This window comes from Cervus canadensis, chromosome 5, assembly GCF_019320065.1.
Source record: "Cervus canadensis isolate Bull #8, Minnesota chromosome 5, ASM1932006v1, whole genome shotgun sequence".
NCBI lineage: Eukaryota > Metazoa > Chordata > Mammalia > Artiodactyla > Cervidae > Cervus > Cervus canadensis.
In genome coordinates, this window is record NC_057390.1 from 78,805,865 (window position 1) to 78,821,848 (window position 15,984).

Below are 15,984 nucleotides of genomic sequence, written 5' to 3' on the forward strand. Positions count from 1 at the left end.
ATTTCAAAATATGTATGAGACAGAAAAATGCAAGCCCCTCATCCAAGAGATAATGGGAGGAATCCATAAGCCTGATTGCAGTTTTATTTCATTTTTGTATGTTTTAGTGCCTATTAGCCTATCTAATAAATAATATTAAATAATGATATGAGCAATGTAGAAGCCTTCACAGGGAGCAAATTGGCCTTACCAATTTTGATTTTATTCTGCTGATGGTTACAGTTGTATAATTAGTAATTGCAATTATTGACAATATTAAAAACAATGACAATTAAGGGGCTTCCCTTGTAGCTCAGTTGGTAAAGAATCTGCCTGTAGTGCAGGAGACCTGGGTTCAATTCCTGGGTCAGGAAGTTCCACTAGAGAAGGAAATGAATTCCAATATTCTTGCCTAGAGAATCCCATGAGCATAGGAACCTGGCGGGCTATAGTCCATGGGGTCATGAGAGTCGGACAAGATTTAGCAACTGAACCACCATCACCAATCAGTAATTAGGACTAGGGTAAAAGTTGAATCAGGTGGAAGTGATTTATACTTATGAGTTTTTAAGTACATATTTATTTTTCTAATCAAACATTGTATATTCATATCTGGAGAATTTTCATTACTCTTCTTGGAATAAGTGTTGTCTTTCAGTGGCTCAAGTGGTGTATAAGGCTCTGAGGGAGTTATTAACACAAAAACAGACATTTGCTTCAGTGAAGCTGTGATTTAAATGTACCAAATGGCTACTTGGGCTTTCCAGGTGGTTCAGTGGTAAGAATCCTCCTGCCAATGAAGGAGACATGGGTTCAATTCCTGGGTTGGGAAGATCCCCTGGAGGAGGAAATGGCAACCCATTCCAGTACTCTTGCCTGGAAAATTCCGTAGACAGTGGAGCCTTATGAGTTGCAGTCCACGGGGTCGCAAAGAGCTGGACGCAGCCGAGGGACTGAGCACACTTGGAATAGCTACTTACAAATGTTGTTAGACCATGGATGGTCCTTAATAGGAGCCTCTTCTGGCCCCTAAATTGACATTATATGATTTTGTTAAGGCACCTTTTAGATCAAATGCTGAAAATAACCTTCAACCTTATATATATTGACCCTTTTAAGTTCAGGCTTTGATTTTAACCTCTTTAATTATATACTCAGTGAAAGACCATATTGTATACTCAAGAAGGTTAGTGCAACTTCAATCACAGACCATTGGAACCTCAAGTTTCCTCTTGTCTCAGTACGGATACTAGTAATTTCCTTGCCTAACTCACAGGTAGTTTGTTTTTAAGTATAGAAAGTATCACAATGGGAAGAATAGTAAACTGAAAGCTCATGTGCCCAACTCCCAGCTTTTACCATTATCAAAACATGACCAGGCTATTTCCTTTCTACCCTTACTCCTCTGAGTCATTTTAAAGAAAAACCCAGTCATCTTTTCATTTTATCTACAAATCCTTCCATGTCTATTGCTAAAAGATATATTTAAATGTAACTACCACTGCATTACCAATAAAAACGTTAATAGTAGTTCTTTGATATCATCAAATGTCCAGTTAAGGTTTGAAAGACAAAGCAGTTATATTCAGAAGCACTTGTGAAAGTTAGAAAGTGTTGTTAAAAAAAAAAAAGTGTTGTTAACATCAAGTGATCACATTTGGTATGCTGGACGATGGTAGGCTATGTTCTATTTCTGAAATTACTTGTTGTCATGTTAGTTTTTACAATATTATCAAAGAGGGACCAGCAGTGTGGAATGGGGGAATGTGGTGGGGAAAGCATAAATTTGGATTCTAATCCCAAGCTCCGTTAATGGCGACTGTGTGACTTTGGACACGTTGCTTAACACCTTTGGTTTTCAGCTTCCTTTCTGATAAAGTGGAGCCAATTAAAACTCCTTGTGGGATAGTTGAAAGAAAAGTGAAAGTGAAAGTCGCTTAGTCATGTCTGACTCTTTGCGACCCCATGGACTATACAGTCCATAGAATTCTCCAGGCCAGAACACTGGAGTAGGTAGCCTTTCCCTCCTTCAGGGGATCTTTCCAACTCAGGAATCAAACCCAGGTCTCCTGCATCGCAGGTGGATTCTTAACCAGCTGAGCCACAAGGGAAACCTAAGAATACTGGAGTGGGTAGCCTATCCCTTCTCCAGTGGATCTTCCTGACCCAGGAATCGAACCAGAGTCTCCTGCATTGCTGGCAGATTCTTTACCAACTGAGCTATCAGCATAATTATAAACATTATATAACATATACAATACCTGGGTTTACATAGTTGATACTTAATAGATTTTAACTGTGATGTGTTTATAGCACAATAATAGTAATAGAGAAATTTAATGAGCATTACTTTGTGCCTGACATTGTGCTAAATGACTGATTTTTGTATTATTGAATGTTTACAACACCCTCTATTCACAAGAACTGATTGTCCTCATTCTCATTTTATAGACACTAGAAATTTGAGATCACAATGGCTTACTACTTAGTACACAGTAAAGCAAGGTTTACACTCAAGTCTTGGTAGCTCTGGAGACCAAGCTCTTAACATCCCCTACATGTTCCTCCGTGTGGTGTTAGTGGTTGTAGTATATTTGGTTTGAGAGTCTTCTGAGTATAGTTCACTCTGTTCATGTAATTTCTAGTTCATAGTTACATGTTGAATTCCATGTTTTCAGGAAATGCTGCAGAAATACGGGTACTTCTATGATCTGTCTCGGTCAGAAAAAGAGAAAGTTTACAATCAAGCCGTGGCCATGTGTCTAGACGGTCAGCCTCTAAGAATGATTCAGCAGCTGCTGGAGGTGGCTGTGGGCCCTCTTGACATCTCGCCCAAGGAAATCGTGCAGAGTGCAGTAACGAAAATCATCTCTGCATTGAGGTAAGCCATAAAATAGTCATCAAGGAAAACCTGAGCTGATATTTTTGCCAGTAAAGTGCTTGTTTCACAGTTGTTATGAAGATATAATATCGTGTACATAGGAGCATTGTATAACTATGAAGTACTTTATAAAAGTAAGAGATTATGATTAGACTTCTCAGTCTCTTGTCTTAAAATATCTTGAGAGTGGAGAACCATGAAAATGCTCCATCATCGGTCCTGTGTGTAACACGTCAAAGCGCTAGCTAATTTCTCGGTCAACCCTCTCCCTCACTCAGATAATTCTTGAAACAAGGGACAAAGGCCAGTGTGGCCAGTGAAGCAGGTCCCTATGTGTCAGACCTGTCGTGTGATTTTAGTGTGGATTTTCAGAGCTTGTCTTTTCAGCAGTGGAAAACCAATTCCCAGAAGTTTCTTTTGAAGTACACAAGGCATGGTTAATCACATACTGAAGAAGTTAGATATCTGTTAAGTATCTTAGGACGTTATTTACCTGCGATTAATGGTATAAAGCCGACAATTGAGAAGTTCTAGCTTCCTGTCAATAGGCTGGTATCTTTGTAGGAGAGCTTCCGGGGGATTAGGAAAGAGGGGAAAGTTAAGCTAAGAAAATAATGAGGCATCAAGTGCTTTCTGTGAATAATGCAATTAGCCTAAAAGATTTAGTTGTGTTTAATTTATTCTTCTTTTAAGCATTCTTTGTGATTCTGTGTTGCTCTTGAGGAACTTTTTGATTAAAAGCGTGTCAGTTTTCAGCAGCTGCACTGAAATCAAATGAGCCTTTATCAGTTTAATTACCCAGCGTCATCCAGTTTTCACCTTAATGCTCTGAGGTATCTGGTAATTTTCTGTATAAGGAAAGAAATAAAGTAGTGTAACATTTTTTAGAAATCACAAATGTGAAATGAATAAACCTTTATTACATAATGAACTTACTATGTTTTGGTGGTGCTTGTGGTTATTAGAGCCACTTTCCACTTTCAAGTGATGACAGATAATTGTTTGCCATGTTTATCTTTTCGATTCTCCTCTGTCCATGGGTTCTCCAGACATGAATCCTGGAATGGGTAGCCATTCCCTTCTCCAGGAGTTCTTCCCAACCCAGGAATCAAACTCAGGTCTCCTGCATTGCAGGCAGATTTTTACCATCTGAGCTACCAGGAGAGCTTTTTGATTTTAGTTATCTTTTATTATTTCTTCAAGTTCATATGAATCTCACAAAAACAAAAGTTTGAAAAATTAGTGCTTTGAAGAGAACTTAGTTTCATTTTAAAAATTGTACGTTTTCATATAATTAAAATTTGACATGATATTTTTACATTTGTAAAATTCTGACATAAATTATACTCTTTTCTTCCCTGTGCCCAGTTCTAGCACTGAAGATTTCATTCTGGTCTAATAAATGTTATAGTTGGTGCACAGAAGACTTTCAATAAAAATGGATTAAATCTTTCAGTAGTGGGAGAAAGGGAACTTTTAGTTCATGTGCCTCTCTTCCTGAGGAAAATAAATTGCTATTGACTAGGTCCATGACATTTACCTTTTAGAAGGTTAGTGAATTTAGTAAGCTTAATGTGACAAAGGTATGAACATACTGAATCCAGCAGTTGGTTTAAATCATATAACTTAAATTATCCAGAAAACTCATCTAAGACTTCTCTTCCCTCTGTTGCATTTTCAAAATTCCATAGAATTCCATGCATACACATCTGTAGTGTGGACTTCATAGTAGGGCCCATCTCATGGGTGTTGGATTATTAAATGGCAGGATGTATGTGAAGCACGTAGCATTGCCTGGTGCCTTGTAAGGGCCATGTGAATATTAATATTGTGGGGAAAAGGCCAACTGGAGGATTTAGATTATATATATATTTACTGCTTAAAATAGCTCATACTTTTAGTGCCCATTGAGTATTTCTTTGAATTTTTGAATAACAGAATGCAAATAGATTTTCTTTCTCTTTTTCCTTTTAATTTTTGTTTTTTAAACTTCGTTTTGCTACTCTCGGTAGGAAAACAAGCCTCTTAAACTGTGAGCTCCTCAGGGCAGAGAAGGTTTCCTCTCCACATCCTTAGGACACACACAGCACAGGACCTGCTACTTCGTGGGCTGCATATGCCAAGAACGGCTGTGAGCTCGTGGCGTATGCTCTGCTGAGATCCAGCTGGGTTCATCTGAGTGTCAGTGCCCTGCTGGTTTCTGAGGCTTGAGCCATCCGTCCTGAATCCCTTCCTCTCTCTGTCTCTTCCTTCACAGTGGAGGCAGTACTGACCTCGGGGGCCCAGCAGACCCGCTCCACGTCCTGGAAGGAGTTGTTGCCGCGGTCCATGCCAGTGTGGATGAAGGGTAAGGCTGGAGCGGTTTGCAGGTTGCCGGGGTCCAGCCCCGGCAGGATCCAGGAGAACCCTCAGGATGAACGGCGTCGGCGAGAGAGAGACACGTAGGACCGGCCTTGATAGGGCCAAGTCTGCTAGGGAGAGAGAGAGAGAGAGAAAGAAAGAGACCAGACCAGGAATATGCAGCAGAGTCTGGCAGTTGCTTTATTTTTCACCGTTGCCTTTATACCCTAAGTTGGTACATTTCTAAGGGGCAGATAAGCACACAGACTTAGGTTAACATTACATCAGCTTGTCCTTCACGAAACCAGGTGTGCTCTGTACATTTTTTGTTTACGAGAGTCTTTTCCCATAGATTTTTTGTACATTATCTTCTGGCCTTGAGGTTAGCAGAAAACAGAAAAGTGGCAGTCTCATGGTACAGCAGGTTGTAACATAATAGAAATACAATCCTATTAACATAAAGTCAGTCTTTTTGCAGAAATTCTCAGCTAAATTTATCTAAAAAGTTTAACACACAAAGACCCTGTGGCTCTGGAGAGGCAGCCCCTGTTTAGCACTCTTGGTTAAAATTAACAATTATCTTATTGTTTTTACACTAGGGCTAAACTCTTATTTTACTATATCTTTAACTATATTAACAATAGTTTTCACTGCACAACCTCAGCACAGTAACATCAATCAAACATTGATCTAATAACCAGTTTTAAAACAATATTTTTTCTATTTTCTAATAGGGCTTCCTCACCCTGCAAAGGGCTCTGTGCCTATTAGGGCCTTTTTTATGGTTAATCTCTATGTATAACATCTTTTGGCTTTCAGGCCTGTTGACAATTTATGGCTTGCACCTGGTGCAACTTTAAGCAACTTCAAGCAACTTCAGTAGCCGACCCTGTCTTATTTGTGGTTAATCTATTTTCTTTCTGTTAGGTGTCATCTCCAAGGGAACTAGATAGGATTACATTTTTTACAAAACAGAAATGCAAAGGATTTCAAAAACAGCAGATATGGCACAAAACAGGCTCTTAGTCCAAAAGTTAATTACCTGCAAGAAGTCACCAGCTAATCTCTATCTAAACTATTTTCTATTAGGCGTATATGTGGCTATAATATTTGTGGAGCTTTTCTCACCCCGCGAAGGGGCCTATGCTTAATAGTTTCTTTTGTTAGTGTACTGTGCTTAGGATGTTTAGAACAATCATGAGCATTTTGTGCAATGAGAGCACACATTTATCAAACAAGCCAGAATGCCAGCTAAAGGGTTTGAACTGAAGCATTTCCTTCATCCCTGGCCCCTTCATAGGGTACCAGCGTCCAGGAGATTTATTAATTAGGGTTTTAAGTTGGTCCTCACTCAGTGAAAGAGGAGCAGGAGAGCTCTCGGCAGGCAACACAAGAATCCGCAGCAGGGCAAACAAGAACAACAGCAGAAAAGAGGGGAGAATATAGGGTAGGGTAGAGGCCGAGGCCAACCTGGAGGGTCCCTTATCCTAGACGGCCTTGCCTGTCAGGTATTTTCCTCGTGACCTCGTCATGGATGGGGTCTCGGACGGCCTTGCCTGCCCGGTATTTTCTTCGTGACCTCGTCACGGGCGGGACCTCCCATAACGGCTCCCGACAGCAGGTCTCACTTAATGGCATTCCTTAGAGCCTCAGAATTACTCTCAATATCTGTGGTTATGAGACTTCCACCTCTAAGCATCTTCTGTAGGTGGCTCTGAAAGAAGAGCTGAGAACTTTCTGGAGATTTGTTCTCTTAGTCCATCAGCTCCAGCAGGACCATCTGCTTCTCAGGCCTCAGAGAGCATGGTCTCTTCTCACTCCTTTCAAGGGCAGCCAAGGAGGAGACACTGTGCTGAGCATTTTAGGAGAGGAGGGGTTCATATCTCCAGGAGGTTTACTCTACTGATTAAGTATGGGGATTCCTAGAATGTATATGTTATATTTTGAAAAGCTTTGTATATGTAAGATCTGTCTTGTCTGAGGATTAAGAGTGTACGGGCTTTGTAAGTCTAAGAGGTGTGTGTCTCCAATCCAGTTTTAGAAAGAATTTTTCATCCAGGTGGTGAGTGCATGCAAGTCGCTTCATTCATGTCCGACTCTCCTCTGTCTGTGGGATTCTCCAGGCAAGAATACTGGAGTGGGTTGCCATGCCCCCCTCCAGGGGATCTTCCCGACCCAGGATCGAACCCACGTCTCGTATGTTTCCTGCATTGTCAGGCGAGTTCTTAACCACTAGTGCCACCTAGGAACCCTATTCAGGGTTAGTAGGAGGAATAATAGCAGCAGCAGCTGAATGACAAGAATATATTTCCCGGAGTTTATGGAGATCTTTCCTGTGTCTTATATCCATGGCAACCCTGTAAGGCTTTACCCCAATTTTCTTTTTTAATGGAAAATATGATATAATAATGATGAAGCATATTTGAGAAACCGCCTCATAGTTCATTCAGTGATATTGTTGTTTTTATTTGCGTATTACCTCCTAGTTATTGTTCAGGTATGGATATATTTTTACATAATTTCAATCAAAATGTATGAACACTTCTATATTCAGTTTTAGTTACTTGCTGTTAGAACTCTTTGTGTTTATCTTTGTGGATTTAGTGGTTATGATTTTTGACACCTGTGTGTATTGTTGCCGTTTGCAGATATGGAGAGAAAGGCTGGGAGAGAGGAATTGACTTGTCCAGAGTCAGAGACCTGGGAAACACAGCCAGGACTCCTGTCTGCCCCTGCGGCGTAATTGACTGCTCGGTGGCCTTCAGAGCATGTCTACATGCATAGCTTTGTGCCCATGGTTTGAGTGAAAGGACACAGGATAAACCGTGTGGGTGCGCTGGACAGCATGGCAAGCAGGGCGCTCTACCCACTCTGCCTTTTGCTTTGCACAGTTTTTCTGAACTCTGTTGCTTGTGGCTCTTTAAATGGTAAGGAAGCCACAGCTGTGGCTCACATGGGCCCCTTATTTTAAAGACAAATGCCATTGTTCTTCGTGTTTACTGTGTGTCACACTCCGTTCTCAGTTCCAGTTCTGGGTAAGAAGTAACCTCCAGTCTGGAGGAGCTCAGAGTCTTGCAGGGAGAGCAGGTTGCTCCGGGCCCTGGTTCCCGTGCAATAGCATAGTCAGTGCTGTGCAGAAAGCGAGGTGAAGGGGGTGGCTTGTTATGTCCCAGGGAAGTCAGAGCAGGACCCACAAGGGACAGCACTGGACCTGGTCTGTGACACCTGAGTCTGTGATAAGAATGATGGAGGTGGATGATGGCAGTCCAGGCTGAGGACACAGCCTACACAAGGCAGATGTGGCAGACAGCAGCGCAGACAGAAGTGCTGTGTGTCACTTTCTAGACGGTCCATCGAGCTATCGCCATTCCAGTCACAGTCCCTCAGTCAGTTCTCAGCTTGCCGCTCCCCCATGTGTTGCTCTCAGGTACCCCAACCCGGACCCTGGCCTCACGTGATGGAAGGGATCTTAACAGATACTGCTTGAAGCCCCTTCCACGGGGAATCCCTCAGTCTGGTCCCACATGGGACATCTCGAAAAGATTAGAAGGCAGTGTTTTTCTTAGTGAATTTCCAGCTGGATAAACAGATATATATATATATATATACAGGATATACAGAAGAATCCAACTGGAGTCTCCTGAATACAGGACAATTTTCTTTTTAAGCTTTGATTTCCAAAGAGGAAGACATTGGGGAATGGAGAGTCAGAATGAGACCTTACTTTGCATCCCAGAGACACAGAATAACAGAGGCTCCTTAACAACAACAAAAATGAATTTCAGTGATTTTTTTTTTTTTTTTTCACTTAGAAAAGAAAAAGAAGAAGAAAGACAAAGTCCTAACTTTTATGCCTGGCAAGTGCTTTGTGAATGTGGACAGTTAAACCTGACACTCTTGGCTTCAGTTCCCCTCCCCAAGAGCTTGCTTGCAAGAGTCACAGAGGGGAGTCACTCTCTTTTCTAGGTTTTTCCCAGGGGCGTCTTCAGAGAAACCTGGGGATTCAAGCTCTTTTCAAGTAAGGCTCTGGAAATAGCAGATACAAGCTATTATATATAAAATAGGTAAACAACAAGGACCTACTGAAGCACAGGAAAATATATTCAATATCTTATAATAAATCACAATGGAAAAGAAAACATATGTGTATATTTATACATACATATATATGTGTGCATATATTTATTGGGCTTCCCTGATGGCTTAGCAGTAAAGAATCTGCTTGCAATGCAGGATATGCGGGTACAATCTCTGGGTCAGGAAGATCTCCAGAGAAGGAAATGGTAACACACTCCAGTATTCTTTCCAGTCAAAAAGGTGGCTTGAAACTCAATATTCAAAAAACTAAGATTCATGACATCTAGTCCCATCACTTTATGGCAAATAGATGAGGAAACAGTGGAAACAGTGACAGACTTTGTTTTCTTGTGCTCCAAAATCACTGCAGATGGTGAAAGCAGTCTTGGAATTAAAAAAATGCTTGCTCCTTGGGAAAAAAGATATGACAAATCTAGACAGTGTATTAAAAAGCAAAGACATCACTTTGCTGACTGAAGTCCATATAGTCAAAGCTATGGTTTTTCCAGTAGTCATGTATGGATGTGAGAGTTGGACCATAAAGAAGGCTGAGCACCAAAAAATTGATGTTTACGAATTGTGGTGTTGGGAAAGACTGTTGAGAGTCCCTTGGAAGACAAGGAGATCAAACGAGTCAATTCTGAAGGAAATCACCCTTGAATATTCATTGGAAGGACTGATGCTGAAGCTGAAACTCCAATGTTTTGGCCACCTGATGCAAAGAGCCAACTCATTGGAAAAGACTCTGATGCTGGGAAAGATTGAAGGCAAAAGGGAAAAAAGGGCAGCAGAGAATGAGATAGTTAGATAGCATCACCAAGTCAATGGACATGAATTTGAGCAAACTCCAGGAGATAGTGAAGGGTAGTGAAGACTGGCGTGCTTCATTCCATGGGATCATAGAGAGTGGGACATGACTCAGTGACTGAAACAAATAATAATTCAGAAGAGTCAGGTATAACTTAGCCACTAAACACAACACACACATGAAGGCAAGGCGTGGAAAAGGAAATAAGGCCAAGGTGCAGAGAAAGGAGGTGGAGGAGGTGAGAAAAACAGAGAAAAATAATGACGTAAGACTTCACAAAGGTCAGTCCACGGACTCAGGGACACTTGGGAGCTGGTTGGAAATGCAGAATTTTGGGCCCTACCCACACCAACCAAGTAAAATCTATATTTTAATAATATGCCTGGGCAATTCCTAAGCACAATGGTGTTTGAGAAGCGCTCCCTTAACTGTCCACTGCAGGCTCTTTAATGTCAGAAAAAGATGAGATACTGTGAGAGGAATTCATAACCTGTCCTTACCTGGGCAAAGCCTGTCTGACTGTCATTTCCTAATCTGAAAGATGGAGGTGATGGTGCTAATGACAGACCAAGTAATGAGAGTTGCAGAAGTGTCACTTTATTAATTTTTAATTGAAGCGTAGTTGATTTACAGTGCTGTGTTAGTTTTAGGTGTACAGCAGAGATTCAGACACACACGCACAGTTGTTGTTAAGTTGCTAACTTGTGTCCAACTCTTGGCGACCCCATGGCCTGCAGCACACCAGGCTCCTCTGTCCTCTGCTGTCTCCCAGAATTTGCTCAAATTCATGTCCACTGAGTTAGTGACACTATCTATTCATCTAATCCTCTGCCGCCCCTTCCTCTTTTGCCTTCAATCTTTCCCAGCATCAGGGTCTTTTCCAGTGAGTCTGTTCTTCCCATCAAGTAACCAAAATATTGGAGCTTCAGCATCAGTCCTTCCAGTGAATATTCAGGGTTGATTTCCTTTAGGATTGACTGTTTTGATCTACTTGCCATGCAAGGGACTGTCAACAGTCTTTTTCTGCACCATAATTCGAAAGCATCAATTCTCCAGCACTCAGCCATTATTGTGATCCAACTCTTACATCTGTACATGACTACTGGAAAAACCATGCTTTGACTATATGGACCTTTGTTGGCAAAGTGATGTCTCTGCTTTTAATACGCTGTCTAAATTTGTCATAGCTTTTCTTTCAAGGAGCAAGTGTCTTTTAATTTCATGGCTGCAGTCAACATCCTCAGTGATTTTGGAGTCCAAGGAAAGAAAATCTGTCACTGCTACCACTTTTTCCTCTTTTCTTTGCCATAAAGTGATGGGACTGGATGCCATGATCTTAGTTTTTTGAATGTTAAGTTTTAAGCCAGCTTTTTCACTCTCCTCTTTCACCTTCATCAAGAGGCTCTTTAGTTCCTCTTCACTTTCTGCCATAAGGGTGGTGTCATCTGCGTATCTGAGGTTATTGATATTTCTCCCGGCAGTCTTGATTCCAGCTTGAGCTTCATCCAGCCCAGCATTTTGCATGATGTACTCTGAATATAAGTTAAATAAGCAGGGTGACAATATACAGCCTTGACGTACTCCTTTCCTGATTTGGAACCAGTCTGTTGTTTCATGTCTGGTTCTAACTGTTGCTTCTTGACCTGCATGCAGGTTTCTCAAGAGGCAGGTCAGGTGGTCTGGTATTCCCACCTCTTTCAGAATTTTCCACAGTTTGTTGTGATCCACACAGTCGAAGGCTTTAATACAGTCAGTGAAGCAGAAGTAGATGTTTTTCTGGAATTCTCTTGCTTTTTCTGCAATCCAGCGGATGTTGGCAATTTGATCTCTGGTTCCTCTGCCTTTTCTAAATCCAGCTTGTACATCTGAAAGTTCTCGGTTCACATACTGTTGAAGCCTAGCTTGAAGGATTTTGAGTATTACCTTGCTAGCATGTGAAATGAGTGCAGTTGTTCGGTAGTTTGAACTTTGTTTGGCAAAGCCCTTCTTTGGGACTGAAATGAAACTGGAATGAAAATTCCAGTTCTGTGGCTACTGCTGAGTTTTCCAAATTTGCTGTCATATTGAATGCAGCAGTTTATCAGCATCATTTTTGGATTTGAAGTAGCTCAGCTGGAATTTGATCACCTACATTAACTTTGTAGTAATACTTCATAAGGCCCCCTTGACTTCACACTCCAGGGTGTCTGACCCTAGATGAGTGACTACACCATCATAGTTATCTGGGCCTTCGTATATCTTCTAAAAATTTCCTGACAAATAACTCACAAGCATGAACCAGTATATTGTGTGTGTGTCCAGCCGCTCATTTATGTCCAACTCTGTGACCCCATGGACTGTGGGATTATCCTGGCAAGAACACTGTAGTAGGCTGCCCTTTCCTCCTCCAGAGGATCTTCCCAATCCAGGGAGTGAACCCACATCTCCAGTGGCTCCTGCATTGGCAGGCAGATTCTTTACCACCTAGCCACCTGGGAAGCCCAGACCAGTATGTTAGTGACTCTCAAAGGGATATACAGAAATAAATCCACTCAGAAAACAGATAATTAATGAGGAATTCCTCTGTGCACCATTCAAAAAGGAACAAAGATTTCGTTCAAAGCTAGTGAGTATTTTATTAGTCTTTGTTTGCTTAAATTGCTCCTTAATCACGGTACCAGCTTTAGATGTCTTAAAGCTTGATGTATATTGAGCAATGTCAGATCATTCAGAAATCACTGAGTTCTTTGGTGTTACCTAGGGACTTCACATTATTTTTCAAGCACACAAAAGACCATAAAAAGAAAAAGAAAGCCCACTAGAACAAATTGAATCTGATTTCTTCTCACTCTTCATGCTCCAGGAGGCAAAGTGTATCACCAGATGCTCTCCAAGCACCCACAGTGTATGAGGCCTCCAATCTGTAATATGAACCATGGTCACCAGCAAGGAGGGTGGATCCAGTCTACACTACAGTGGTTCTCTGGGCCACCTAAGGCCATATTTATGACTTCACAGCTGCCATTTCTATCTTGTTACAGTGAGATGTGCCCTTGCTTCTATTGATGAATGAACCTCAAGAAGATATTGTGATGGGCATACATTTGAGAGCAGCCCCAAAGGTGCTATTAGTGTTTATTTATCAAAAGTCAAGATTTGATACAGAACCCTGGTTTGAATTCTCTTGAGTCACACATGAAATTAAAAGACTCTTGCTCCTGGAAGAAGAGCTATGACCAACCTAGACAGCATATTAAAAAGCAGAGACATTACTTTGCCAACAAAGGTCCAGCTAGTCAGAGCTATGGTTTTTCCAGTGGTCATGTATGTATGTGAGAGTTAGACTATAAAGAAAGCCGAGCACTGAAGAATTTATGCTTTTGAATTGTGTTGTTGGAGAAGACTTTTGAGAGTCCCTTGGACTACAAGGAGATCCAACCAGTCCATCCTAAAGGAGATCAGGCCTGAATATTCATTGGAGGAACTAATGCTGAAGCTCCAATACCTTGGCCACCTGATGCAAAGAACTGACTCATTTGAAAAGACCCTGATGCTAGAAAGATTGAAGGCAGGAGGAGAAAGGGACAACAGAGGATGAGATGGTTGGATGCCATCACCGACTTGATAGACATGAGTTTGAGTCAAATCTGGGAGTTGGTGATGGACAGGGAAGCTTGGAGTTCTGCCATCCATGGGATTGCAATATCGGACATGACTGAGTGACTGAACTGAACTGAGTTGACTATACAGCAAATTCCTGTTGGCTTCTATTTTATATGATAGTGTATAGGTTTCCATTGCTACTGTCTCCATTCATCCCACCCTCCCCTTCCTCCCCCACTCCTGTGTCCGTCAGTCTGTTCTGTATGTCTGTGTCTCTGTTGCTGCCCTGCAAATAGGTTCATCAGTACCATCTTTCTAGAGGTTCAAGAGAGAGGGGACATATGTGTACCTGTGACTGATTCATGATGAGGTATGGCAAAAACCAACACAATATTGTAAAGGAATTATCCTTCAATTAAAAATAAATTTAGAAAACATTAAGATTTGCGATTGGAATTGTGTGCACACCACAGTTACTGCCTTTGCAGCAACTTTTCCTTTACTGTAACTTGATTATGATAATCATTTGAAAAAAAAAGCCACACTTTTTACACTACCACAATGGCATTAGCACATGATGCATTCAGTTGTTTTGGATTCCGTCTTATTCCTTGCCAGGAGCCCCAGTTGTTTCCAGGGAGCTGATGCATAGAGGACATTGTCCTGGGACAGGTCCAGGTCTGTGTGTAGAGAGGAAAGTGTACACGGTGTGTGGATCAATTCCTTAACTGAGTTGAGACCTCCCTAGAATATCAGTGTTCACTCAATGTCTCTCACTGTTCACTCACTCACATTTACTTGCTGCCCCACCCCACCCACCTGTCCTGTCCCTCCTTCTCTGTCAGTTTACACGTCAATTCTCAAACTCATTTCCTACTGACAGGTAATGAAAACGAACAAGGTAGACTGGCCTTCAGGGCAGGGAGGAGCCGGTGGAGTCCAGAGGAACTTGAGAGCCCAAGAGGCCTTATCTAAGGCAGGCGGCTTCCATTGAGCCCTCATCTTGTTCAGAGAGTAGATCCTAAGAGATCTCATCACAAGGAAAAAACCTTTTCATTTTTTTTTTTTTTTGGTATCTATATGAGGTGATAGATTACCAATAAACTTACTAAGGTAGTCTTCACAGTATATGTAAGTCAAACCATTATGCTGTACTCCTTATACTTAGTGCTACATATCAATTATAATCTCAGGAAAAGGAGAGAAAAGAAGACCTTCATTGTGTAATATTTAAAAAATTTGACACATTGGTATATACTATACATACCAATACAAAAATTTGACTGCTGGCTTATGCCTTCAGTATAGAAGATTAGACAAAGTGAACTTCTGCTCCCTTAAGCCTTCCAAATTATGACATTTATGTCTACAGGAAATCATAAAGGTTTATGTTTGTCCTGTTTGAATGCAGTCTTTGCGTCCCCCATTCTTAAATATAAGAACAATAATTTTATTTTGTGTAGTGCATCATGACATATATACTGCTTTTCATATTTACTGTCTGTTTTAATGTACCATCACCATTTAAGTTCAAGATTGGGTTATCTTCATATGTTTATGCCATGCAAAATCTTCAAGCTCTTTTACAAAGGGTCATCTTATTAATATTCTCAAAATCTGTCTTTTCTCTTTGATTCAATAATTACCTTTGTTTAGTTGGCATTTCTCTTCCATTCCTTTGTAGTTTTGTGAATATCCTCTCATGCTACCTTACACAATAGAGCATCACGTTGGCAAATTAATCATTCACTGAACCTATTTTGGTTGCCATTGTTGCTGCTGCTGTTCTTTTCTTTTAATAGAACATCTTGTATATTTCAGTAGACTCCTTATCTTTTGGGCCAGAAGGGATTGTATGAATGTGTGTGTGTTTCCTTTAGTAGTTATTTTTTTTAAAAATAGTATACTAAATTACCCTGTGTAGTATAACCTCTCTCCTGTCCCCAGAATCCTCATTACAGGGAAAGAGGTAGGGGCGAATGTCTGTATATTGCCAATGAAACTGTGAGAGATTTTTCTCTGTTACTTATTTTATATCTTTTTAAAATCATTTGTATAACTTTTATAATAAGGTAAAAGTGTTTTGAAATCATGTTCTCTTTTTATTCCTAAGCTCATTAAACCCTCCCCTTGCCTTCATGAACGACTATAAAACTGGAATCATTTTCCTTCCCATTCTGTTTCTTTTTACATTATAAAAGTCATAATTGGTTATTTTCTCCCCACCTGCTTATATCTTGAAAAATTTCAAACCCACAGAAAAGTTGCAAAGATTGAAAAATAATGAATATATTCTCTTCCCCTTGATTCACCAATT

General features: G+C 40.8%; 1 protein-coding gene across 1 annotated transcript in view; it reads left to right on the forward strand.

Annotated features, from left to right (window-relative positions):
- Window positions 1-15,984, forward strand: part of NBAS (NBAS subunit of NRZ tethering complex) — a 308,614-nt gene that overhangs the window by 245,599 nt on the left and 47,031 nt on the right. Inside the window, exons 46-47 of the mRNA XM_043469328.1 lie at window positions 2,658-2,860; window positions 5,118-5,207. Of these exons, the coding sequence (XP_043325263.1) occupies window positions 2,658-2,860; window positions 5,118-5,207 (293 nt within the window). The remainder of the gene's footprint in view (window positions 1-2,657; window positions 2,861-5,117; window positions 5,208-15,984) is intronic.